Source organism: Macaca mulatta, chromosome 10 (assembly GCF_049350105.2).
Source record: "Macaca mulatta isolate MMU2019108-1 chromosome 10, T2T-MMU8v2.0, whole genome shotgun sequence".
Classification (NCBI taxonomy): domain Eukaryota; kingdom Metazoa; phylum Chordata; class Mammalia; order Primates; family Cercopithecidae; genus Macaca; species Macaca mulatta.
This window is the reverse complement of record NC_133415.1, coordinates 85,270,859-85,296,590: the sequence shown is the minus strand read 5'-3', so window position 1 is coordinate 85,296,590 and position 25,732 is coordinate 85,270,859. Positions and strand designations below refer to the sequence as shown.

Genomic DNA, 25,732 nt, shown 5'->3' with positions numbered 1-25,732 from the left:
TGTGCAGCGGGCTCGGCACCGCGTCCCGGGGAGGGAGGCGTTCGCTGGCGGCGGGGTGGGAGCCGGGCTCGGGTTGCCGCGGCCGCCACGAGAAGGGAAGTGGACTGTGTTTGGGGATGTGAGGACGGGAAGCGTTGAGTGGCAGGGAGGGGTTCCCCGGCGCGGCGCGGGGAGTTGAGACGCGGTTTGCAGAGTTGAACCCACTTCGGCAGGCCCGGGTCCTTCCCGGGAGGGGACGGGGTGTCCCTCTCAGGTGCACCGTCTGACCGGAAGCCGCGGGCGTCGGCGGCCCCTGGCGAAGGGGCCTTCCTTAATGAGGGGACACGGCGGGGCGGGGGCAGCCGGCCGGCTCGAGGGCGCGCGCAGGGGTTAAGTTGGATTTACACCTCCGCCCGCTCTCTCCTCCTTCCACCTAGTCCTCAAGGCTGGACACTTTGGGTGGGGAGGAGGAGGGAGTGCAATCCGCATATTTATTCCTGCCACTCGGGAGCAGAAGTGACCCTGCTTCCACCCAGAGCTGCGTTTGCCCGAGTCCGGCCGTCCCTACCGGGCTGCGCTTCCTGGGGGAAGTTCTCATTAAGCCTCGCTAATTAGCATTATTCCTGTAGAAAGGTTAAGGTTAGACCGTCCTTTTCCTTATGGGAGGCCCACCCCCTCCTCCCCATTCCCTACTCCCTCCCCTCTCCCCAAGAGCACAAAAGCACAGAAAGAAAGTGTGAAGAGGCTCAGATCAATGGAGAAGCCACAAACCCATTAATTCAAATGGAACCTTTTTTCCCCCTCTAAAACATTGATTTTCCTTTCTGTCTGCTCTGAGGGGAGATGAATAACCTCCTGATTTCACCTGAAATGGTGTTTGGACTCTGTGATTTCCTCCCCTTTCTGAGAAGGATTGTGGCTTGAAATAGATTGTCCCTTGAGATAAAGCCCTACTTATCCCAGAATCAGCTGGCAACCCCAGCCTGCCCCCACCCCAACTCACACACACCAAAAAGGGGGTGTGCGGAGATGTGTTTGGGGGACCTCATGACTCTTCTGGGGAGAGCCGTCTGTGTGATGGGACCAGGCCCCTGTCTTGACCCCTGACACAGGCCAGATTCTGGACTGAATTGGTCTGGGGAAAAGGCCCATTTATGGCCCAGGCCCCCTGGTAGTTTAACCCCCCGGGTAGTAAATTACCCCTTCATTGGAAAGCCATTAGGGCCTAAATGTGTCCTTGAATAATATCAAGCTCCTGTCTAATCCAGGCTCAGGCTGAGGCTTGCTTAATAGAGCAGGGTTTTAAGACAGCACCTCTAGAGCTGGGCGACGCCACCCTATTCAGCACCTTCGTGCAGCACAGTGGGAACAGAGATCACTGCGGCCTTCCTCCCAGCTGAGAAGACGCCTTTGGGGAACTTTTCCTGTGGCGGCTACCCTGGGGCTCTGTGGAGCTGGACCGCCTGGGAGTTGCTCAAGAACTTTTTCTGTGTTGTCTGGGTGCCTTTCTTGGAAGGACAGCCCTGCAGGGGATTAGCTCACAGCGGCTCCCTTCCAGCCTTCCTTTTGGCTGGAAGATCCCTGTCTGCTGAAGCTCCTCTCCCCAACCTCACTTTAAAGAAACCCCTGTTAATGGCAGGGTCTGGGGTACCAGCGAGGCCCTCGTGGTGAGGAATGCTGATGGGGAGCAGCCAGGTGCCTTTGCTTAGGAACAAAAGCCTGTTTTCCACTCGATATACAGTGGGAAGGTGTGGGAAATGCTCACTTCCAGCATCCAGGCGTCCATGACAGCAGGGACAACAGGACCACATGTAGATGGGAATACGCTTCTGACAGACGCGGTGTGTGTGTGAGTGAGTGTGAGGGAGAGACAGCGAGAATGACTCCAGTATGGTTGGTGATTGGCTGTGTCTCCGCTCTCCCTGCCTCATATTTCCCAGAAGAGCTGGTGCTTGCATGGCTAGTAAGCAGAGGAGGCATGTTCGCAGGAAGGAGTGGAATTGTGCAGGGAGTGCTGGAAGGCTGGCCTCCTTCCCTGGTGGCTATGTGGGCTTGGGTTGTAGCCATGAAGCAACAGCTTTGGGACCCCACACCCCCAGGAGCTCAGACCACCCTCATATTTCATATATCTGTGGCGCAGACCACCCTCACATTTCATGTGTGCAGCCCTTTCACAACAAGGATTTGAACCCCTGATGCTTTAGATCCTGGGGGTTTTTCGTCTCCTATTAATAAGCCATCTGATGAACTGAAGTGGTTAAGTTGGGGTCACATGCGGTTCAGTACCTTCTTGGCATGCTCAGAAGGCTGTGTGTGTAATGCTCGCTGACATGGAGACAAGGGGGAGAGTCGCCTCTTGCGGAAGAATGTCCAGGGCCTGGAAGGGGCCTGCAGGTGCCCAGAAGGTGGTGCCTACCAGTGGGTTGAGAAGAGACTCCACTTTGGGATAGAGCTGGTGCTGGGGCAACCGCCTGAGGCTGGTGTTCTTCCCAATGGGAGCTTTAGCCTCCTGTCGAACAAGCCTGGGGGCTTTCTAGAGAGGGGTCTCTTTCCTGCTCGGCCCAGAAACATCCCCTGCACATCCCTGCCCCCGCCTTCCTCTGAAACACACACCCAGGGCTCCTCGTCAGGGCTCATGGCTTACAATTGCACTAAATTCTCAGCAAATCCTCCTCCTTTTCTTTCTCAAGCCGTAGAGATAGAATTACAGCTCTCAGGAAGGGTCTGGAAAATACTGTGTGAGGCACGCCCCAGGATCCCGGGTCCTGGAGGATGCAAATGGCTCAACTTCAGAGGCACCAGGAACCCAGTTGCAGAGAAATTGACCCCAGTTGTAAAATAATCAGGTTACTGATAGCACCTGCCCGTAGTTACAAGCCATGGATACAGTCCCGTTTCCACCATTTCCCCTCTGGTCTCCCGTTTTCTCCTCCTCCTGGGCTGGGCAGTGGTTGTGCTAGTTACCCTGCAGAAGAGGAAGGGCCTCAGAAGCTGGGTGGAGAGAAACTGAACCTGCCCATGAATTTTGGACTGAAGATAAGAGCAGGGAGGGTCTGGTCAGCTCCTCTCCCTCTGCCCCAGAGGCAGGGCTCCCAGGTTGGGGTGTGTCCCAGAGGCTGACTGGGTGCTACCCATCTGCCTGCCTAACTCTTAAGTTCCCTTTTCAGAAGAGCATTTGGCTTTGGCTCTATTACCCTGTGACCCATGATGGCTTTGGTGCTGGAATAAATGATTGCTGGGTGGGCAAGGCCACGGGCTTCAGGGTTTCCAAAGGGCAGAGGCTAGAGAAACCGGGGGGGTAGCTGACTGGACAGTCACATGGGGCCTGAGGAGAGGGAACCCAGAAGTAATAGACTGCACACACTTTTCTGTTGTAAATAGAGACAGGGTCTCACTGTGTTGCCCAGATGGGTCTTGAACTTCTGGCCTTAAGCAATTCATTCACCTCAGCCTCCCAAAATGTTGGCATTACAGGTGTGAGCCATCGCACCCAGCCCACACTTTTATTCTCTAAGTTCTGTTGAAGTTTGTTAACAGAAAGGGAGAAATTAGCCCCAATTCATCTGACATTCCAGAAGGGAAAAGTAAGAGGCACCCTGTGACCTCTGGGTGAGCCAGTGAGCACCTTGGGTCTCTGAGCAGGCCTGAGGCCTTGGTCACTCTCCAACCTGCACCATTGCCTCCAGCATGGCCCTCTGGACTTGGGTGTATTTTCCCCTTCTGCACAGTCGTCGTTGACAGATTCTGATCTGTGTGTACCTGTAACTGCCTTGTGATTAGCCTGCTTCTCCAGCCTTGGCTTAGGGTGTGAGTGAGGGACTGGAGCTATAGTCTGCCCATCTGCGACTGGGGGGCTTATACCCATGAACTGGACCGTGCTGCGCCAGACAGGTTGCAGAGGGTCTTGGGAAGTCTTCTCTAGCTCAGCCCTTGAAAGTGTGGGTGTTGAAGGGTTTGTGTAAGTCTGACCAAAACTTATTTTTGTATCGTGTGTTTTTGAAAAGTTAGGCTTAATAGACTTGATTTCTCACTTAAACAAAAAAATTGCTGTAGCAGCCAGGTGTGGCAGCTCACACCTGTACTCCCAGCACTTTGGGAGGCCGAGGCACTTGAGCCCAGGGGTTTGAGACCAGCCTGGGCAATATAGTGAGCCCTTGTCTCTACAAACAATTAAAAGTTAGCCAGGCGTGGTGGTGTATGCCTGTAGTGCCAGCTCCTTGGGAGGCTGAGGCAGGAGCCTGGGGGCTCGAGGCTGCAGTTAGCCATGATTGCACCACTGTGCTCCAGCCTATGTGACAGTAAGATCCTGTCTTTAAAAAAAAGCCATAGCAGTCAAGATATCAGAATCTTAGAACCTCTTTCACAAAACTGGGGTTCACCTGGCAGAACCCTGGAGGCTGTGGGAAAACTCCTTGGGAGCTGGGGAGAGAACAATCATTGTTAGGTAACGAGGCAGTGTGTCCACAGTTTCTCCCCACTGTACCTACAGATGGGTCAGAATTTTTGCTGGTCCCTTTTCCTAGCTAACAAGGCCTGGTGTGAAGGAACCCTGCCTTGGTTATCTATGTCCCTAGCACAATGCCAGCACATAGTAGATGCTCAATAAATATACATCAACTCATTGAAGAAAGTGAGCATGCATGAGTGTGTATGTGTGTTGTGTGTGTGTGCGTGTGTAAATATAGCCTCATCACCCATGAGTTCCCTCTGGGCCTCATCTTGAGACACTTGGTCGTTAAGGAATCTGGTTCCTCCCATTGAAGGGAGGAGATGTGGTGAGGTGGCCCATGGTGCGGTGACACTGTGATACAGGCTCTGGGCACAGACCGCCTGGGTTTACACACCAGCTGTGCTGCTGGCTCCGTGCCCCTGGGCCGTTGGGGCAGGCGGGGCAGGCCTCGCAGGGGCAGTTGTCAGAGCTGGAGCTAGGCCTGACATGGGTGCCTGTGTTATGGGGTCTTGGGAGGAAATCTCATAAAACCCTTAGCCTGAAGCCCCGTGCCTGTGGGCACTGGGTGCTCCTCCTAAATCAGGTAATTTTGATGCCAGGTTAGGTGTAGCCCACCTTTTCCCAGTGGGACCCATCAAGGAAGTGAGGGGTGGAGGGGCGTTTGGGTGAGCAGTTCAGTGATGTGAGCCAGAGAAACCCTGGCTGTGTGTGGGGTGGCTGGCAGCAGCAGGAGGGAGGCATTACAGGGCACCCGGCTGCCACCGGCCCACCAGCCTGCATCCTGGGCTTCAGATGCCCTCCATTCAAGAACTATGCGCAATGGGACCAGAGTCCTTAATTGTCAAATTAATGCCACGTCCTCATTAAACAACCAACACCATGCCAGGCAATTCAGTGGATTCAACAAGTCTCATTGCCTTGTGCAGGATTCAGAGGACGTACAGTCTGGTCCCCACTGTTGGAAGGACCTAAGGTTTTCCGGGGAAAGACAGGGCAGAGATCCACAAGACAGCGACAGCTGGATACAGCTTGGAGTTGGGATTGTGGCTCACAGCAGCAGTGTGGGTTCTAGGCGAGGGCCAACTCAGTTAGGAGGGCGTGTCCAGTCCTTGGTGACTGCACAGATCTGGCTGTGCCTCATGTTAGCCCATGACCTTGGGCAAGCCCCTTAACCTCCTGGAGCCTCGGTTTCCTCATCTGTGGAGTGGGGCTGACAACTGTACCTACCTGGTGGGCCTGTAGTGAGGGTGAAATGCCACAAGCCCAGGGGAGCGCTGGGCCCCTGAGAAGCTTTGCCTTCTGTTGTTACGGTTTTGAAGTTGGCTGAGTGAGGCCGGAGTGTGCGAGCCGTCCCCGCTGCTCCACCCCCCGTGTATTGAGTGGAGTTCAAGAGCCTTTCTCCAAGCTAGAGATGGCAGGTACGGCCCTGCCAGGGTTGCGTGCACTGTGGGAGGGGACCTTTTCGTGTGGCTCCTCTGCCCCGTGTGCCCGCCCACGCCTGCCCACAGTGGCCTCCTTGCCTCTCCTCAAACCCAGCAGCTTGTGCCCCACTTGCTGCTGCCTGTGCCTGAAAAGTGCGTGGAGCCACACAGACCTCACGGGCTCCCCTTCTCACTTCTTGCAGGCCTCCGCTCCAGCGTTTCTGACCCATGGGGTTTTCCTGGGCTGCCCTGGCAAACAGGTCCCTTTGCCCTCTCGCCCCACTTCTGTGTGCTTTGCGGCCCTCATCAATGCTTTTCTGCTCATTGTCCATCTCCCTTGCGGATGAGGGGTGCCAGACAGGCCAGGAGTGTGTCTGGTCCACAGCTGAGTTTCCCAGCACCTAGAGGGGAGCTTGGCCCGTAGTAGGTGCTCAGTAAATACCTGTCGAATGGATGGATGGGGAGTTTGGAGTAGGTGGCGCTTTCAACTGTTACTAGGATACTCTGTCTTTTAAGTCATGAGCATTTGAACAATACCCAGAGTCTTTCTCCTTCAGCTGTGACTTCAGGTCAAACCCTGAGCATGGCACCCCCTGGGCAGCCAGGAAGTAGCAAGGGGCCCACGCGAGATGCTCTGTTCCTGGTTCCTGGAGCCAGCATGGCAGGACCAGCTGGGAAGATGGGGAGCCGCCTGCCCCTTGCAGCCTTGCTCAAGGCTCCAAGGAACCTTCCCCCACCTGCCAGCCTCTCTTCCCCCTCCCCCTCGTCTCCCTCCATCCAGTTAGCACAGGGGAGAGTTTTGTTGTCCCTTTGTACCCTTTGTGCGGAGAGCCTTTTGAACGTGTGTGTGTGTGTCTGGGTGTGTGAGTGAGTTTTCATGAAGGAGGGCTGTGGGTGGAGGTGCTTGTGTTTATGGAGCAGGCAGCCCGTGGGAGGGAGGCAGAGTGAGTGTGTGTGCCTGTGTGTGGGGAGAGGACACCAGAGGACATGTGGGCTCTATCCATTCCCCGAGGCCCTGGGTGTGCCGTGTGGGGACTGCAGTCGTCACAGCCCAGCTCCTGTCCTCTGGATTCAGCAGAGGGTCCACACTGCACAGAAGCTATAAATTCCAGGAAACTCCCTACCAGCCCAGCTGGTGGGGGAGGGAGTGGAGGCGAATCCACACTGGTTCCCTAGCACTTGGAGCAGATGTGTCTGCCTCAGGGACAGCAGCCTAAGAAAGTTCCAACCAAAGTGTGTTTGCTCACTATAAAAGAGGCGTCTGTGAGGGGCCCCGGAGGGGAGGCTTGGGGGGTGCTCTGCCAGAGGTCCTCACTGGGGGCCCACAGAGGGGAGGCTTGGGGGGTGCTCTGCCAGAGGTCCTCACTGGGGGCCCACAGAGGCCATTGTGTCTTGCTGGGGGGAGGCCAGAACTCCGGGTGTGGGAGCTGCTGGGTCATCTTTCTTGGTTTTACAGCCAGCTCCCAGGCACAGTTGCTTGCTGCTCCTGAAAGGCTGGGCCGGAGGAGGTGGGGGCCCTTCCCGCTGGAGGGCTGGGTTGAAGGGGCCCCGCCCCGGGGGTTCCCGGATGACTGGCCAAGGGCCGCCGAAGCCAGCAGCGAGGGGAGAGGAGGCAGGCGTGGTCCTCTCTAGCAGGCCATCCGGCTGTTTGGAACGCCCTGGCGGCCCCCCAGGCCCTTGAGCTGAACCCCCTTTGCGGTCTGGTCCGAACCCTGGCCTGCCCCGCCCCCTTCCTTCTCTGCACTTCTGGGGCTGGCCCTTTCAGCCCTGGAAGCTGCCCAAGAGCGTATCTTTGAAGCACAGCAAAGGTTAGGAAGGAGGAAGACAGAAATGTCCTCTGGGCTGGGGGAGTGGGAGAAAGGAATTCCATGCATGCCTCATGGGAGTCAGGGCGCCAGGCCTGCTGGGGGCACTCAGCTCAGCCTCAGTGCCCGGTGGCCGGCATGTCCTGCTGCCCGCTTCTTGCCGCCGGGTCCTGTGCAGAGTGAGCCCTGGTCCCTGGGCTGGGAGCAGGGAGCGGCAGCCCTTGTTTACAGCACTTGTTTCAACCTTGGCTCACAAGGGTAAGAGCCAGGCCCTGCCATCCGCCCCTGCAGGATGCGAGACCTCATAATTGTCTTCAATTACAGACAGCACCGGCCCTTAGCCTTGGCTTCCGACAGGAACCAGAGCTGGGGCCACTTCCACTGGGCAAGGGGGAGCACTACCCAGCCCTCACTTCAAGGTTTGAGGGTTCCCTGAGGCCTTCGGGGTACTCGCAAACGCCCACTGGCCCTGGGGTCCACCCACAAGGCTGCCTCGGGCCGATGAGAGCCCGTCCCTGCTGAATGCCCACCTTCTTTGTCCCTGCTCAGGATGAGACTTCTGTGAGCAGCGAGGATTTTGATATGAGCGACTCCACATGGATGTCAGCTGACCCGCACCTGGCCTCCAGCCTGAGCCCCAGCCAGGACGAGAGGATGCGGAGCCCACAGAACCTCCACAGTCAAGAGGACGGTGAGTGCCCCTTGGTGGCGGTTGAGGAGGGGCTGTGCCTGGCCCCTTGCTCCCAGTTGTCCTCAGGTGAGAGGTGTGGACATACTCCAGGGTGGCGGAATCTGGGCCAAGGCCTTCGGGTGGCCCACACCCAAGCTTGCACTGCCCCCAGCGTTCTCAGCATCTCCATGGGCCCCACTGCCCCAGCCCCTGGCTCCTTCCTCCCAAAGATGAGGGAGGGAGCCCATGGGATTGGCAGCCTGTGAGGCCGGGGGTCTGCTTGATAGCCGAGATGCCATGGGCTTCTGCGATATGGGTTTCAGAGTTACCAGGGGCAGGCCTGGGAAGGTTCACTGTGTACCTAACCCAGAGCAGTTCCGCTGCCCAGCAAGGGAAACAACCTGTGTTTCTGTAGCCATGTATGAGGCTATAGCCCGGGTCACCTGGTGAGTGACCAGGCAGTGCAGCTGTCCACATGCGTCCTAGCCCCTTGGGATGTGATGCGGCTGGCTGGGGAGCTGTCTGGATTCTTCCCTAGTCCTGGCCCTCCTGCACAGGGCCTGCCAGACAGCCTACTCTGGCCTCCCTTGGAATCGAGGCTTCCTTCTCAGGGATTGGAGAGTTAGGGTCAGGAATCAGACCCCAAAGATCCACCCTGGCCTCCATGTGGACTCCCCCAAGTGGTTGGGCTCTGGGGCCCTGGCATCTACCTTGGTGCCAGGATTGTGAGGTGGCTCTGTGAGCACAGCAGCCCGGCATCGCCTTTGTTTCCGCGGAGGAGATGGTTGGGGGCAGGGGATGAGTAAGCTGGGCCCCAGAGAACTGGGGTGTAGGAGCCGGAGCCAGCAATTAGGAGGGGTTGAAGGTCGAGGCTTGGAATGTGGGAGGGAGGTACGGGTTAAAAAGGGGTGTAATGTTAACTCTGTGAAACGGGTCAGCCTTAAAGAGTAAATAAGGGGTAGGAGCCTTGCTGTTTGGGTCAAAGTTCATCTCCATGGCAGAACCTGTGCGCCTGCCTCCCGACAGCCTTCTCAGGCCTGAATCCGGCTTTGTTTGGGAGGAGACCCAGCCTGGAGGCAGCTGGAGGTGTCTGGACCAGGGGCTAGGGAGCACAGGGAGTGGCTGCAGGAGGAGTGGGGTGCGTGGCTGCCGGCAAAGAAAAGGCTTTTGTGCCTGATGCCTCGTGAGGTCTGCACGACCCCCTCGTGCTGCCAGCCTCCCAGGCCAGTGCTGCCTTCCAGCGTTCCCACGGTGGTGGGGACCCAGCGGGGGCAGCCACGTGCTCTGGGGGGCTCTGGGACTGGGACAAGCTCAGCAGCTGACCTCCCGCCTCAACTGAGCTGATTGAGGCCACACCCAAGGAACACTGAGGGCTGTGCCTGCAGAGCTCAACTGGGGCCGCAGGCTGTGGTCCCTGCAAGAAGGGTCTGGGACAGTTGTTCAGAAACCCAGAGCAGTGGGGCTGAAGGGGCCGTGGTCCCCCTACTCATTCCCGAGCAGGTCTCTTGCTGTTATTCCCCATGACCACCATTTGAGAGTGGGATCTCTCTTGGAGACACGTCCTGGGGAGGTCTGGTGATTTGGGGGCTGTCAGGATCAGGTAGCTGACAGTGGCATTTCTGTGGGGTCCGTGGAGCTCCCTCAGCACCTGCTGCCCGGACGCTGGCTGGCCATGAGGACGAGGCTGAGAGATGCAGGGAGGCTGGGGGATCCGTAGGTCCCTAAGAGCCCAGTGCAGGGCCAGCCTGGGGTAGTCATACACTGCCTTCACACACTGCCTTCCCCTCCTGGTGGACACCGGAGCTGGGACAGTGAGGATGCTGCTGACCGCGGGGCCGTAGGCCTCACCGTCCGCTCCGAGGCACTCATGGAGTTGTGGGCCACCCCACTGGCCAGCTGAGACCCCGGGCAGGGCACAGGCCTTGGGAAGGCCCAGGCAGCTGGCCTGGCCTCTACTGCCCCTTCTGGGCCTGTGGGCCTGTTGGTGTCTGTCCAGAGCAGTGGGTTTCCAGCCTGGAGTCCTGGGCCATCTTCCGGCCCCCATGGAGACACACAGCCAGCCCCTCTTGAAGGTGCTCACGGTGCAGACATGTGAGGTCCAGCTCCCGTGAGTGAGTCAAGGGGCTCCCATCAGAGCACTCTCAGGCCCCTGTTATTGATGCAGGACTAGGTAGGGACAGCCCAAGCAGAGGCACCCATCTTAGCCCTCTGTGTGCTCCACTCCCCGCCTGAGGGTCTCCATCGCAGAAGCCCCCCAACCCCACTGATGCCCAGGTGAGCTTGGTGTGTGGGCTGTGGCCCTCAGGCCTCCGTGGAAGTCAGAGGCCTGCTGTAAGCTCAGTCTCGGTCTCTGCCCTGCCCCCGGGACTCGGTTGTGAACCTGGCCCATTGTTGGTGCCTGCTGAATGTCTGTTATCCTGGAAGGAACAAATGAACAGACGTTTACTGAGCCCTGTCCAAGCACACCATTGCAGAGCAGATGGAGCTCCGCCTCTGATGGGGATAAGTTGGGTTGTTTGTTTCTAGGGACATCCTTCCCATCCGAGCACCTGGGCCTTTTCTCTTTGCCAGGAGTGTGGGGACTCCCAAGGCTGTGCCGATGACACACCTGTGTTGGTCCGTTTGGTGTTGCTATAAAGGAATACCTGAGGCTGGGTAATTTATAAAGAGAAGAGTGTATTTGGTCCACAGTTCCACAGGCTGTACAGGCATGGCACTAGCATCTGCTTGGCTTCTGGTGAGGCCTCAGGAAGCTTACAGACATGGCAGAAGGTGAAGGGGGAGCAGGTATGTCTTATGGTGAGAGAGGGAGCAAGAGAGAGGGAAGAGGTACCAGGCTCTTTTAAACAACCAGCTCTCGCGCGAACTCATAGTGAGAACTCACTCCATACAGCACCAAGTCCCTCATGACCCAGACACCTCCCACCAGGCCCACGTCCAACCCTGGAGGACACATCTCACCATGAGATTTGGAGGGGACCCAGATGCCAACCGTATCAGCACCCCCTCCCTGCTGACGAGTAATCCAGCCGGGAGTGATTTCAGGGAGCCAGGCGGTTAGCACAGATCTACAGCTGTGGATTTGTCGGGGCCCTTCTTTAAAGGCAGATGAAGGCTGAGTGGCAGAGCAAATCCCATGGCGGAACCACTGAGCCCAAGAGTGCGTTGTGCGGATGCCAGCTCTCACTCCCCGGGGAGCTTGTCTCTGAGGTTCTACCGGGGTGAGTGTCTGCTTGTCCTGAAACACAGTTGGGTTTCTGCCCCCAGCCCTGCCACTGTCTGCGAGTCTCGGTCTCCCAGACCTCTTTACACCAGCTCCCCACACTCTCAAGTCCTGGGATGCTCCTGGGTCCCCGCGATCATAGCCGCTGGTGCTTGGCAGGGAGCCACCATCACAGTGCTCTCATCTCATGGGGAGGAAACTTAGAATCAGGGAGAGACTTGGGGCAACTCAGCCAGGGTTGGGGAGGTGCCAGTGCTTCTCCTTTCTCCCCTTTGGCAGGTGTAGGGGCCATGTGTGAGGGTCACCAGAAGATGGGCAGGGGAGCTAGGGAACCAAAGAAGGCCCTCTCTGCATACTTGGGGCACTCCCTCCTTGGGGCCCAGGGCCATGCAAGCCAGCTCCTGCCATAGTTTCCTGCCCAGGCACGGGCCAGGTCCCCTAAAGACCCTCAGCTAAGCCCTGGCCGAGGCTTGGGCTTGGGCTTTCTTTTGGGTCTGAACAGGGCTCTGTGCACATCATAGGGTGTGGAGGGAGTCTGGCTGCCTGAGATACTTTGTCCAGAGGCACTGTGGTCTGGCGTTGCCTGGGGGCTGAACAGCACATCCGTCTGTAATTACGCCCCCACTGGTGGGATGATCTGTTTGATGCAGTCTGCTCCCCAAGTACCATAAGCACCCTGAGAGCCAGGACTCCAGCACCCAGCACAGGGCCTGGCACCGCGCAGGTGCTGGGGTACTGTTTGTTGAGTGAATGAGTGGATGAAAATGAACGAAGGCAGGCCGGGCGCGGTGGCTCAAGCCTGTAATCCCAGCACTTTGGGAGGCCGAGACGGGCGGATCACGAGGTCAGGAGATCGAGACCATCCTGGCTAACACAGTGAAACCCCATCTCTACTAAAAAATACAAAAAACTAGCCGGGTGAAGTGGCGGGCGCCTGTGGTCCCAGCTACTCGGGAGGCTGAGGCAGGAGAATGGCGTAAACCCGGGAGGCGGAGCTTGCAGTGAGCTGAGATCCGGCCACTGCACTCCAGCCTGGGCGACAGAGCCAGACTCAGTCTCAAAAAAAAAAAAAAAAAAGAAAAAAAAGAAAATGAACGAAGGCATGCACAGAGGCAGGTGAGCCAGTGCGCCTCCTGCAGGCCGGGGCTGGCCTGGGTTCCTGACCCGGCAGGCGGGGCCGCTCCTTCCGTTTCCCCTGGATGTGCTTCAGCAGGCCTCTCACTCTGCCCCTTCCTGAGCGGAAAATGTGAGGCCCGCCTGGCCTCCAGAAGGGATGCATGGGGGCAGGGAGCGGACATTACTCACCTCCTGGGCAGACAGGAAGCCAGCGCCAGGGGAGAGCGGGGGTCTGCTCGCTGGGCCTGCTTCCACCTTCCGCAGGGTGGGCAGTTGGGGGATTGCTGAGCAAGAGTGGTGTGGAGCCCTGGCTGGGGCAGGTCAGGGCCTGGTGTGTGCGCCTCTCAGATGAAGCTGCTCCTCCAGCCTGGGCCTCGGGACACACTGGGGCTCCCGCACCGTGCAGGCCTGGGGCTGGACGAAGGCAATGAGGGCCCTTTGGCTCTTCCAGTTTCTTGGCCACTTTTGTCACACCAGCGTTGGCCTTGTGACACTCAAGGGTGATGAGCCCTGTCTCCACCTCCCTGGAGGAGTCTGGGGTTTGGTTGAAGCCAAACAGGCACCAGTGTGGGACCCCTGCCGGTTGTCAGCTTGCTGAGGGCAGGAGCCATGTCTTTGTAGAAATGTCCCTGATTTCTCCCCTTATTTCAGAAGTATTACAATGATTGTAGAAAAATAAAGGAGAAGGCCAGGCACGATGGCTCATGCCTGTAAGCCCAGCACTTTGGGAGGCCGAGGCAGGTGAATCACCTGAGGTCAGGAGTTTGAGACCAGCCTGACCAACATGGAGAAACCCTGTCTCTACTAAAAATACAAAATTAGCTGGGTGTGGTGGCACATGCCTGTAATCCCAGCTACTCGGGAGGCTGAGGCAGGAGAATCTCTTGAACCTGGGAGGCAGAGGTTGCTGTGAGCCGAGATCGCACCATTGCACTCCAGCCTGAGTAACAAGAGCAAAACTCTGTCTCAAAAAAAAGAGAAAAAAAGAAAGGAGGAAAAAAGAAAATGAAAAATAATGATGTCTGGGGGGCCTATTTTTCTCAGACTTTTATATTATCTAAGTAACCAGAGCCTCGTTTTCTTTTCAATGAGGCAGTATTGGCACCACCTTTTTTCTCACGTAGTCATTGGCCTCCCTGACACTGATGTGGGCCAGCCACAGTTCGAAGGTTGTCCAGTCAGCCCAGTGACTGGGGGCCCATTCCTGAGCCCACTGTGTGCCCAGCCTGACCCTGTGAGCCCAGAGCTATACATGTCGCTGTTCCACAGGGCAGGAAATGTCGTCTCCGAGGGGAAGTAACTTGCCCAGACCACGGGGACTGGGTCTACCCAGAGCCAGCGTTTTGACCACTCCTATGGAAGGACATTTGAGTCCCTGTTTGTCTTTCTTTTTGTTGAGATGGAGTCCCACTCTGTTGCCCAGGCTGGAGTACAAATGGCACAATCTCAGCTCACTGCAAACTCCGCCTTCCAGGTTCAAGCAATTCTCCTGCCTCAGCCTCCCTAGTAGCTGGGATTACAGGCATGCACCACCATGCCTGGCTAATTTTTGTATTTTTAGTAGAGACAGTGTTTCACCATGTTGGTCAGACTGGTCTCAAACTCCTGACCTCATGATCTGCCTGCCTCAGCCTCCCAAAGTGCAGGGATTACAGGTGTGAGCCACCGCGCCTGGCCAAGTCCCTGTTTTTTATTGCTGGAAGCAGGCGCCACAGGGTGCCCTTCAGGGCTGACCCCGTGTGGCCTGAGTCTCCTGTCCTGGGCTTTATTCCCAGGCCCTAGCACTGAATAGGTGCTCAACGAACGGCCACTGAGTCACTCTTGGAATAGATGGGGGATCAGAGAAAGGGCCTGGGACGAGGTGGCCTGGGAAGCCGGGCAGAGGCGTGGCAGCAGGGGGCTGGGAAGGGAGGAGGTGCCCAATGCCAGGGTTTCTTGGGTCACATGTTTCCAAAAGCTCCCTATGACCCAGGAGAGAAGCTCCAACCAGGAGAGAAGGGCAGAGAGGCCACAACCAGGCCATCTGGGGAGGGTCTGGCATGGAAGGGTTCTGGGAGGATGGAGTGGTCGGGCCCAATATGTGGCATCCTGTAGGCAGTTCCTGGGTTCTGTGCCATGGATCTGGCCAGCCCTTCCCCGAAGTATGGTCCTGAGCTAGCTGACCCCCCAACTCTGGGCCACAGCTTCTCTCTGTGACATGGCCTGTGGGCTGCAGCCCCTCACCCTGGCATGCCCCCAGGAGCTCTTAGAAGACCAAGGCTTCCTACCTTGTGGCCCCTGCTGCCCTCGGGTGGGGCCCTCTGCCACCTAGAAATGCAAACTGGGCAGCAGGGCGGGCCTCTGGGGAGCAGGTGTGTTGCTCGAGTGCCCAGGGCTCGGTATTTACAGTGGCAGCACTGTTGGCCTCTCTTCCTTGGCCTGGCACCCTCCCCTGGGTGCCTCCTCCCTGGCCTCCAAGGGGTCTGCAGGGAAGCGTGGGGGCACACAGAGCTCAGCTCTTGCTCAGCTCCCTCCTTGCCAGGCAGCCTTGGGCGGTGCCGTCCCCTTGACAGGCAGGGGTGATCATCTTGGCCCACCTTGCCAGGTGGTTGAGGACCAGATGTGGACAGCACAGAGGCCCGCCAGGGGCCAGGCTGGGACTGGATGTGGGCAGTCTTCGTCACCTCCCCCAGATTCTCTGAGCCCTGCACACCACCCCCTTGGTCCAGTCCTGCCTCCTCAGCCAGCCTGGTCTCCCTTGGTCCCCTCTGCCATGGAGGCCTGTGGGACCCTGACTGCAGCTTACCTCACAGCCACCCTCAACGGCGTCCCTGTCCCTACTCTCAGCCCCCAGCCACCGTCCAGGTCATGCTTCTTTGGAAAGGGAGCCGGGCTAGGGGGTCCTTGGTGTCAACAAGACCCAGGCACTCCTGAGTGCCTGTCTCTCCCTCCCCACCCACATGAGCCAGGCCCTGTCCAGGGACCCTGAGTTCCCAAGACGCTGCTTCTCAATCTGGCAAATGCCAGACCCATCCCAGGTGCCCACACTGATGGGCAGCTAAGGCAGTGAGGAGTCAGTGCTGCCATCCAAGGAGAAGGTGCCAGGCAGAAGTGTGCCTCCGGCTTCTGGTACTCAGGGTGCCATGGGGTGTCCCCAGTAAGGGGTGAAGCCGTTTGAGTGAGGGATCAGGCAGGAGGCCATACGGCTGGTGGGGAAGGAGCTGGTGGGAGTAACGGCCAGGCCACCAGGGCTCAGAGACCATCACCCGCATTACCCCTGTGCCACGGCTCCTTCTAGTGCCCTCCTCAGGTGATGCCCACCCTCCCCGGGCCCATCCCTGGGTCACAGCAGCCCTCTCCCACCAGGGGGCACAGAACTCTGGCCTGCTGCTGACTCCCCCTGGACCCAACGCTCATGGCCAGACATCTGCCCTGGTCACTGTTGCATGGCAGGAGGTGTGGCCCCTGTACCAGTCTCCCTGGGTTGGCCTCTGAAAGGCCTCTCTTGCAGTAGGCTTTTAAGCCAAGCCTTCTCCCTAACACCTGCTCATTATGGCCATGTCCATTGCCCTAACCCTAATTCTCACAGCTGAGGCCAGAAACCAGGACTGGGCCCCATTCTCCGGGTGCAGGTCCCACCCACCCCCACCCCAGGAGCAAGAGCTGTTTGTTCCTCCTCAAGGCTCCAAACACCCACAACAGATGAGCAGGCGGCGGCCTCCTGGCCTCCCCTCCCCCAGGAGCAGAGAGCTGGGGCCCAGGCCTTCCAGGGATTGGCTGTAGGCCACACTGGCAGTCCCCGGTCACAGGAAAGTGTCCATCATCAGCTGGGCTGCGGGCGGCACAGACAATGCTGGGCTGTGCTGGGCCCTGGCCCGCCAAGGGGTGAGAGACGCCGGGAGACAGCACCGAGAGATCCCTTTATCCAGGAGCGAGCAGGGCCTACACAGCCCTGGCCTTGTCCGGGGTGCTGGGGCCTTGGGTCTCCAGAGGACAAGCTCTGGGGCCTGACGAGCTGAGAGGTTCACCTACTGAGAAAGTGGGGAGGTGAGCCAGGCATGGTGGCTCACGCCCGTAATCCCAGCACTTTGGGAGGCTAAGGCGGACAGATCACATGAGGTCAGGAGTTTGAGACCAGCCTGGCCAACATGGCAAAACCCCACTTCTACTAAAAATATAAAAATTAGCTGGGCGTGGTAATGGGCGCCTGTAATCCCAGCTACTCAGGAGGCTGAGGCAGGAGAATCGCTTGAACCCAGGAGGTGGAGGTTGCAGTGAGCCAAGATCACGCCACTGAACTCCAGCCTGGGTGACAGAGTGACTCCATCTCAAAAAAAAAAAAAAAAAAAAAAAAAAAAATGGAGGTGAAGGTGAGCCTGGGCCAGTGGGGCCATGTGGGGATTAGTGCCCTTGCCCCTCGCAGCTGCCCCTCAGCCCAGGATACATACAGAGCTCTTGTCCAGCAGGCTCCTCTGTCAGGCCAGGCCCTCCTGAGGCACCTCCACCGGGAGCCTGTTCAAGGGTGACTTTCCTAGGAACCAGGAAGTGACCAGGCCACGTTGGCGTCATCACCCCGACCTAAGGACTGCAATGCACCAAACCCAGACTGGCTCCCGGGAGGGCTGGAGGAGGCCTGTAGGGGCTTTGGGGCCAGGGCCCTGCCCCATGAATCATTCACACATGGTGGCCTGGAGTGGCTCTGTTTGCTCTGAGAACACGGGGAGCAGGCTGTGTGTGTCTCAGCTCGATCTTTGCACACTGAATTAGTGTTTATTTCTTACCGCCTGTGCTTGGCCTGGAGGACGGGGCCAGGGAGGACACCCACATCCCGGCAGTTCATCCTGGGAGCGCTTCCCCGGGGCATCAGGGGCCAGTGGGTGTTGGGGGAGGGGCTCTAGGAAATGGGGCAGTCTGGTAGCAGGGGTAGGGAATTGTCCCACAGTACAGATGGGCAAATCAAGGCTGGCCTTGGAGGTTCCCAGAATGCCTGAGAGCACTGGGTGGCCTAGGTGGTGCTTTGGGGCTGTCTGAGTGCCGCCGTTCATCCCGGGTGATGGGCCAGTGACTTCCCCCTGGAGCCTCTGGTTCCTCCCTGATGTCTGCTGCAGAGGGTGGTTGTGCAAATCAGGCATGATGAGTTACCCACAGCCTGACACTTGGGACCTGACGCATAATTGGTGTCCGCCTTCCCCTCCACTGAAGGTGGTGTCTGTCTCCAGGGCCCCACCGCTTGAGCCACCTGTCCCAAGGCCTGAATATCATCTGCAGCTTGGACACCTGTCTAGGGGCGAGGACCCCCAGGGTCACTGCAGAGAGAAATGATTTCAGTTTTAGGGGAAAATCTAGGTGTACGACGTCTAATTCAGTAGCCAGGGACGGCTACCGAGCCTTGGAAAAGGCTGGTGCAGACAGGCATGCGATACATGCTGCGTCTCGGTGGCTCCATAGGAAAGAAGGTGAAATACCTCAGCTCTGATAACACGGTGTCGACTATTTATTGAAATGGTAATATTTTGGATATATTGGGTTAAATAAAGTAGATGATTAAAATTGATTTCACCTGTTTCTTTATTACTTTTTAAAATGTGGGTACTAGGGCACTAAAATCCCTCATGTAGCTCACTCTCTGTTTCTGTCGGACAGCACTGCTCCTGACTGTGAGGAACTAGATTGGCACCTGCCTGAGGAAAGAGTGACCAGAGTTTCAGCAGGAATGCCTGCTGCCCGGGCACTGAGGGGCACACACAGAGGAGGCAGGTGCTGTGGAGGTAGAGGCACTGGCGCCCCAGGGCTGGAAATCAGGGGGCAAGTGTGGCACCCAGATGGGGGGCATGGGCTTCCTGCCCCACGGCTGGGGCTGGGTCAGGCTGTGTGAACCACAGGGACAGAGCAGGGTACTCAGGAGAGCAGCTTTGCAGGCAGCCGGGGCCTGAGGGCCACGTGGAGAATGTAGGTGCCCCGTGTGGCCTCATCACCCAGGATGGTAGGGTCCTAGTGTCCCCCATTTGACCTTTGCGCCCCTCCTGCCTGTCCGGAGGAAGAGCTGGGCAGCCCGCCCTGAGCCTGGTGCTCCTTGGAACTATGCATCATGTAAACACGGCCTGGGCGCTGGCCTTTGTCAAAGCAGGCAGGGGGCCAGCCCTGGGGAGGTGCACGCCTCAAATTCAGAGCGGAGTCAGCACCCCCAGACCATAGCCCAGAGCCCTGCTGTCCACGCCTCCCTGGCCATGGTGGGCCTTGGCTGCAGCAGTCTCCCACCCCCTCCTCCCCCGTCGCCTTGTTGTGTGTGAATTATTGATGCCCCTCCCGTCCCCTGCCTGGCTGCTGCTGTGACAGTCTCATGGAGGCGGCACTGCCTCCAGCAGCCACACCTCTGGCCACAGAAGGCAGTCTGCACGCAGGGCCTGCTGGCCTCCAGTGGCCGTGTACCTGGCCTATGGTCCCAGGGATGGTGGGCCTTCCCATTCTCCGAGCCTAGCCTGGGAGCTGGCGGGAGTCGCCCACCGGGAGAGGGTGCCACTGGCTTTGGGCCCCAGAGCGTGGTGTGGCGATTGGTGGTTCACACAGAGCTGGGCTTGTGCGGGCTGCGGGGCACTGGCGCCCACATAAGGGCATTGTTTGCTGAGGTAAAAGGGGTTTTTGTCTCCTTCTGGAGACGGGACAGAGGGAGGAACAATTTTCCCCATTCATCACTAATTCCTCCATTTGAATAGCAGCACATTGCCCCATGTTCAAATAGATGGGCACGGCAGTCCTTCCCTGCCCGCAGGCATTCTGGGCACAGGTGGTGGGCTCCGGGTCCTGCCCAGATGAAGGAGTCACCCTTTGCCACAGTGAGGAAGGCCTAGTTTTGTAGAAATGCTCAGAGGGGGTCCATCCCTGGCTGCTTCCCCAAGGCCCCTCAGGACACCTCTCTGCTGCCCACGCAGCCACAGGCTGGGGGCGGGCCCACCCTGCTGCCATCACGCTGGGCCCCGGCAGGCTGGCCTCAGGGGTGACCCTCCTGGAGAGGCCTCCTGGCAACAGCAAGATGGGGACCAGGTGGGGACAAGAGGTCACCTGGGCACCCTTAGATTCCACTTCCAGCTCCAGGTGTGGAGGGTCCATCTAAAACTCCCAGCTTCCCACTGAGCCTCCCAGCTGGAGGCCTGCACCCTGTGAGGCCTGTGTGCTGGGGCTTCAGTGCCCATGGAGCCAGCTGGGTTTCTTCACAGAGTCATAAAGTGCCAGAGCCCGGGAGGGCGTCAGCGGCAACTCCCAGGATTGTAGATAAGAGGAGGCCCAGGAGGTGGCAGTGCCCAAGGTCGCCTAGACTACAGGACCCTATACCTGCACCATCCCTGCCCAGGCCCCACTGCATTCCATCCAGCATGAGTTTGTGTGCCTATGTCTCTTTTAAATCAGTTTTTTTGTTTTGTTTTGTTTTTGAGACAGAGTCTCACTCTGTCGCCAGACTGGAGTCCAATGGTGCAATCTTGTCTCATTGCAACCTCCACCTCCCGGGTTCAAGTGATTCTCCTGCCTCAGCCTCCTGAGTAACTGGGACTACAGGCATGTGCCACCACGCCCAGCTAATTTTTGTATTTTTAGTAGAGACGGGGTTTCATCGTGTCGGCCAGGATGGTCTCAATCTCTTGACCTTGTGATCCAGCTGCTTCTGCCTCCCAAAGTGCTGGGATTACAGGCGTGAGCCACTGCACCTGGCCTAAATCACATTTTTTTTTTTAAGGGTTGTGGGAGGCAGAATTCCAATTGGATCAAAACCCAACTGCCCCCAGTCTCTCTATTCCTTCTTTCCCCAGTGACAGGCGCGTTCTCCTGGCCAGGTGCAGTATGGGGTGGGTGCGAGGGTTGCAGCCAGTCCCTCCCGTGGGCATCAGCCCTTCCATGGGCACCACCTCCTTCTGTGGGTACCAGCCTCCTCAGGACTGAGCTGGGCGTCATGGTGAGGTCCCCATGCGGAGCGATCCCAGCCCCCAGGTCCCGTCCCTTGGCCTCTGCCAGGGAGAAGACCCTGGACTACTCAGAGACCAAGCCATTGGTGTGAGCCCGCCCCTAGCCAGCCTAAGCAATAAGGAAATTGTCAGTTCCCTCACCAAAACCTCTAGGGCCTTCCTAGGTAGCAGGCACAGATGGATTCCAGGGGATCATCTGTGCCCCCTGTCAGCCCTGCTTTCCCCAGCGTGGGCCTCCCTGCACCATGGGCCCAGCAACCCCAGGTAGAGAGTGCCTTCCCAGCCATCGCAGCAAGAGCCCCCACGTGATGTCCTCGGGTCCAGCTTGGTCACACGCTCTCACCAGTTGCTGTGATGGGCTGACTGGCCAGGCCTGGGGCATGCACTCACCCTGGGGCACCCAGGAAGACTCAGTTGCCCTCACCAGCGGGAGGGGTGTGATCTAGGGGGCAGCAGGAGCCATCCAGGTCCACCCAATACAGCTGCACCAACTCTGGGTCTCTAGGGCTGGGGCCGCTTCTGTGAAGGCTGGGCACAGGCCAGAGACACAATAAACACAGTAGTATTTCTTCCAAGCACTTATCCTCTCCTTGCAATACTACTGTGGTAGAGGGGGCTGGGCGCGGTGGCTCACGCCTGTAATCCCAGCACTTTGGGAGGCTGAGGCAGGCAGATCACGAGGTCAGGAGATCAAGACCATCCTGGCTAACATGGTGAAACCCCATCTCTACTAAAAATGCACAAAATGAGCTGGGCATGGTGGCGGGCGCCTGTAGTCCCAACTACTCGGGAGGCTGAAGCAGGAGAATGATGTGAACCCGGAGCTTGCAGTGAGCCAAGATCGCGCCACTGCACTCCAGCCTGGGCAGCAGAGCGAGACTCTGTCTCAAAAAAAAAAAAAAAAAAAAGTAGGTAGAGGGGTCAGTGTGCCAGAGTGGGGCGGGAGCTGGGCTTACCAAGAAGGTGACCTTTACGCAGAGCCCTGGAAGTGAGGGACTGCGCCAAGGGGACACCCAGGACAGAGTGGAGCAGGAAGAGGGAACAGCAAGTGCCAAGGCTGGGTCACAGCTGGGGCGGGTGGGTGAGCCGTAGGGGCTCACTGGAAGGGCCTGGTGGGCCCAAAGGAGGGACCTGGCTTCCAGTTGGAGTCAACTCAGCCTGTGTGGCTACAGCTGGGATCAAATCCACTGCTTGTGGGGCCAAGGGACAGGCTGGACCAACCCCACCCCGAGCAGCACCTCTGCCCCTGCTGGTTCAGGAGGCATCAGCCCTTGCCCCACCATCCCTGGGATGGCTTCTGCAGAGCCATGGCCCAGAGCCAGTGCCACAGTGGAGATTGGGGCAGGCAGGGAGGGCTTCCCTGAGGTGGTGGTGCTCGGGTTAGCACGGAAGGGTAAGCAGCAGTCACCGAGAGTAGGGAGAGACCATGGCTCAGGGTCCAGAAAGCTGGTGACACCCCTTTGGAGGCCCGTCTCCTCTGGAGCCCTTATGTTTGATTTGTCACTGCTGGAGCACAAGCCTGGAGGGTAGCAGTTACCCCCATCCCCACAGTAGTCCCTCACTGGGCCCACCTCAGACTGTCACATGCTGGGCTCCAGGATCCCCAGAAGCCCCCGTTGCAGTCTGGGAGAGCCTTGTGCGTCGGCAGTGGGTGAGTCATGATGTGAGAAAAGGTGGGGTGCAGGGAACCGGAGTTTCCTTTTGAGCTCCTGCCCCATCCCGGGCATCCGCACCTTAGAACCGTGTTTTATGGCCGTGAGACCCGCTCTGAAAGGAAACGGACGCTCTGGAAGGTGGAGTAGCCTCTTCCAGCCACTCCACGGCTCAAACCTGTGTCCTCCCCAGTCAGCAAAACATGGGCCTCAGGTTGTAGGCAGCTCCCCAGAGCGCGTCGTGCCAGGGCAGCTGTGTGGGGTGGTGGCTGCCTGAGCGGAGCCTGGGGGTAGGCGAGACCCTGGTGTCACTGGGGAAGGCAGGCTTTTGCGATCCATGTTGTGCCTCTGAGTGGGCTCTGTGTGTGCGGCGTGAGAAAATAAGATAATGGCAGATATAAACTAGATATAAACTAGTCTATAAACTAGGGCTAAGGGGCTGTTTTTGTTCTGGGTTTTTTTTGTGTGTGGTAAAATGTGTGACATAAAATTTGCCATTTTAACCATTTTTAAGTGTACACTCCAGAAGCACCATTACTTCCACAGCTTGTTCATCCCCCCCAACAGAAACTCTGCACCCATTAAGTAATAACGGCCCATTCCGCCAGCCCGTAGAGCCCACTGTGCCTTCTGCCTCTGTGAATTTGCCTGCTCCAGATGCTGTGCAGAAGCAGAATCACTTGCCATCCTTGCCCGTCTGGCCTGTTTCCCACAGCCTCATGTTTTTGTCGTCCACATTGCAGGACTTATCCAAACTTTGTTCCTTTTCATGGCTGGATACTATTCCATCATATGAATAGACCACATTTGTGTACTCATTTACTTGTCAGGGTTTTTAAAAATACAAATAATGGGTTGGGCATAGTGGCTCACGCCTGTCATCTCAACACATGGAGAGGCCAAGGTGGGAGGATGGCTTGAGTCTTGGTAGTTTGAGATCAGCCTGGGCAATATAGTGAGACCTCATTTCTACAAAAAAAAAAAACAACTTTAAAAATTAGCCGAGGCCGGGCGCGGTGGCTCACATCTGTAATCCCAGCACTTTGGGAGGCCAAGGCAGGCAGACTGCCTGAGGTCAGGAGTTCGAGACCAGTCTGGCCAACATAGTGAAACCGTGTCTCTACTAAAAATATACAAAATTAGCTGAGCATGGTGGCTGGTGCCTATAATCCCAGCAATTTGGGAGGCTGAGGCAGGAGAATCACTTGAACCTGGGAGACGGAGGTTGCAGTGAGCCAAGATCACCCCGTCATACTCCAGCCTGGGCAACAAGAACGAAACTGCGTCTCAAAAAAAAAAAAAGAAAGAAAGAAAAATTAGCCAATCATCGTGGTGTGCACTGCGGGGGGGATCGCTTCAGCCCAGGAGGCAGCAGTTGCAGTGAGCCCTAATGGCACCGCTGCACTCTAGCCTGGGCAACACAGCAAGACCCTAAAAAAAAAAATAAGCCATGTAAATCAGTCGCCAGTATTTTAAAATCAGTTTACATAATGGTGCAGATTTCCAGTTTCTTCTAACAGCTTGGAACACGTGGCCATACGAGGTCCTAGCACCTGGTGCCTTACGGGTCTTACCCACCCAACCACTTCCCTGGCCAGACTGGGGTGGCGTCTAAGTACAGTTAGGGGAGGTTCTGCCCTTCGCATGTCAATCCCCAGCCAGGCAGCCGGGGGCACAGCCCTGAGGCAAAGGTCTTGGTAGCTGGAGAGTCGGGGCCCCCGTGTCAGGCATCTGACCTGGCGGAGGCTCCAGGAGCACCCTGAGCAGCGTGTGAGTCTCAGGAGCTCACACCCAGGGAGGGCAAGTCCATCTTCTCGGGAAAACCTGATTGGGAGGTGGGTGATGGGATGATGGGATGTCACCTCTGGCCCCGTGCACGGTGTGGCACTGCAGCCAGCCTTGGGCCTGGTGCCTGTGATGAATGCAGTGACCACTGGCTTGCTGTGTGCCAGGCACGATGCCCACTGAGGAGCAGCCCCTCCTTCCAGAGGAGGAATCTAAGGCCCTCCAAGGTCAAGCAAGTGGTCTGTGAAGGTGGTGTCGGTATGTGAAGTCACACCTACAAGGTGGGTGAAGGATGGGCCCCCGCAGCTCATGGGAGCGGGGGTAACCAGCCAGTATGGGTGTCATCCCTGTCCCCCATGGACCTCAGGTGCAGGGGCTTCTCTGGTGACAGGGTCTGTCCTGGTGGGGCAGATGGCCCTCACGATGACCCTGGGCCAGGTGAAGGAAGCACGAGGGTCCCTGGCAGGGCTGGACAGCAAGCTGGGGTTGGAGGCGTGAATGCCTCCTTCGTAGGGACAGTGGAGAAAAGTGCCAGCCTGAGGTGGCAGCGTGGAACCAGACCTTGAAGGCTGGCTGCCATCTGCTTAGCTGAAGGTATCATGGCAGGCAGATTGTAGAGCCCCAGCAGAGGATAGTGAGGCTGGGCTGGGGGACTGCAGAGGTCACAGGACTGAGAGTACCAGTGGCCATGGGCCGGACTTTTATTCAGCTGCAGGAAAGCATGGGACAGGGGAGTGAGGATTAGGCCTGGCTCTCACAGGCAGGATGTGGGTGGCCTGGGCGCTGGAGAGCAGCCAGCGGGGGCTGCATGGGGAGCTGGTCTGGTTCCCGGGTGGAGGACAGTGGGCACCCCCATTCTCACAATTCACCTTCCCTGTTACCCACAAGGCTCAGTAAGACACATCTGTCCCCGCAGGAGGTCTGGCACCTTGGTTGCAGTCATTACTTTGTTTCCAGGCCAGCATTCAGTAGGTGCTCAGTAAAGATGCTAAGGAATGTGTTCACTCCAGACTGGGCGCGAGTAGTCTGTGGGGTCCTGGGGACTGCCAGCGCGGGCCGGGACTCCGAGGATGCAGCCAGTGAGGGGCAGCTATGGGCGGGCTTTGAGCAGAGCCCGGAGCTGCCCTGCGGGAGGATGGAGGGAGTGGTGGAGCTAGGCTGCCCGGAGGAGGACAAGACGCCTGGCCCAGGGGACCTGCGGCAGCCAAGGGGGAGGGGTGCACTGCGCCACCGTGGTCTCCCATCCCCCTCTGCCCGGCCCGGCTGCTTGATGGGCAGCCTGGACCCGCCCCCGGGCAGCCGGGAAGCCAGCAATTGGTTGGGGCGCTAGAGCCGCTCGGTCGCCATGGGGACGCTCTGGAGGCGCGCGTGCCCAGTGCCCTGCACCGGGGACTAAATCTTCATAATCTGCCGGCTGGGAGGGTGGGGGTGGGGTCCAGCGTGACCCTGGCCGGGGGGAAGGGGTGGCAGGGTTCGCTGTGACCACCCCTCCCCCATCCACGCTGGGTGCAGGTGCGGAGCTGCCAGGGTCACCCGTGCATCCCTGGGACCCTCGCGGGTGCTCACCTGACAGTGACCCCGGGAGTTCCCGTGCAGCTTCAGCCTCTGCCGTCTCAGCTGAGCAAGCAGGAGGCCGGGGCTGGAGCTGGGGCTGGGTGGGCAGAGAGGCCTGGAATGTATCTGGAACTGTCTGGTCT

General features: G+C 58.1%; 1 protein-coding gene across 16 annotated transcripts in view; it reads left to right on the top strand.

The window, feature by feature from the left end:
* Positions 1 to 25,732, top strand: part of NOL4L (nucleolar protein 4 like) — a 147,674-nt gene that overhangs the window by 108,275 nt on the left and 13,667 nt on the right. For 12 of the 16 annotated variants that reach the window (XM_028828304.2, XM_028828303.2, XM_077951431.1 and 9 more), the window contains one exon: positions 8,205 to 8,346. In XM_028828304.2, coding sequence (XP_028684137.1) covers positions 8,205 to 8,346 — 142 coding nt within the window. Of the gene's footprint in view, positions 1 to 7,277; positions 7,914 to 8,204; positions 8,347 to 25,732 lie in introns of those variants that run through there. The other 4 variants (XM_028828306.2, XM_077951440.1, XM_015149249.3 and 1 more) reach the window with 3 other exon arrangements.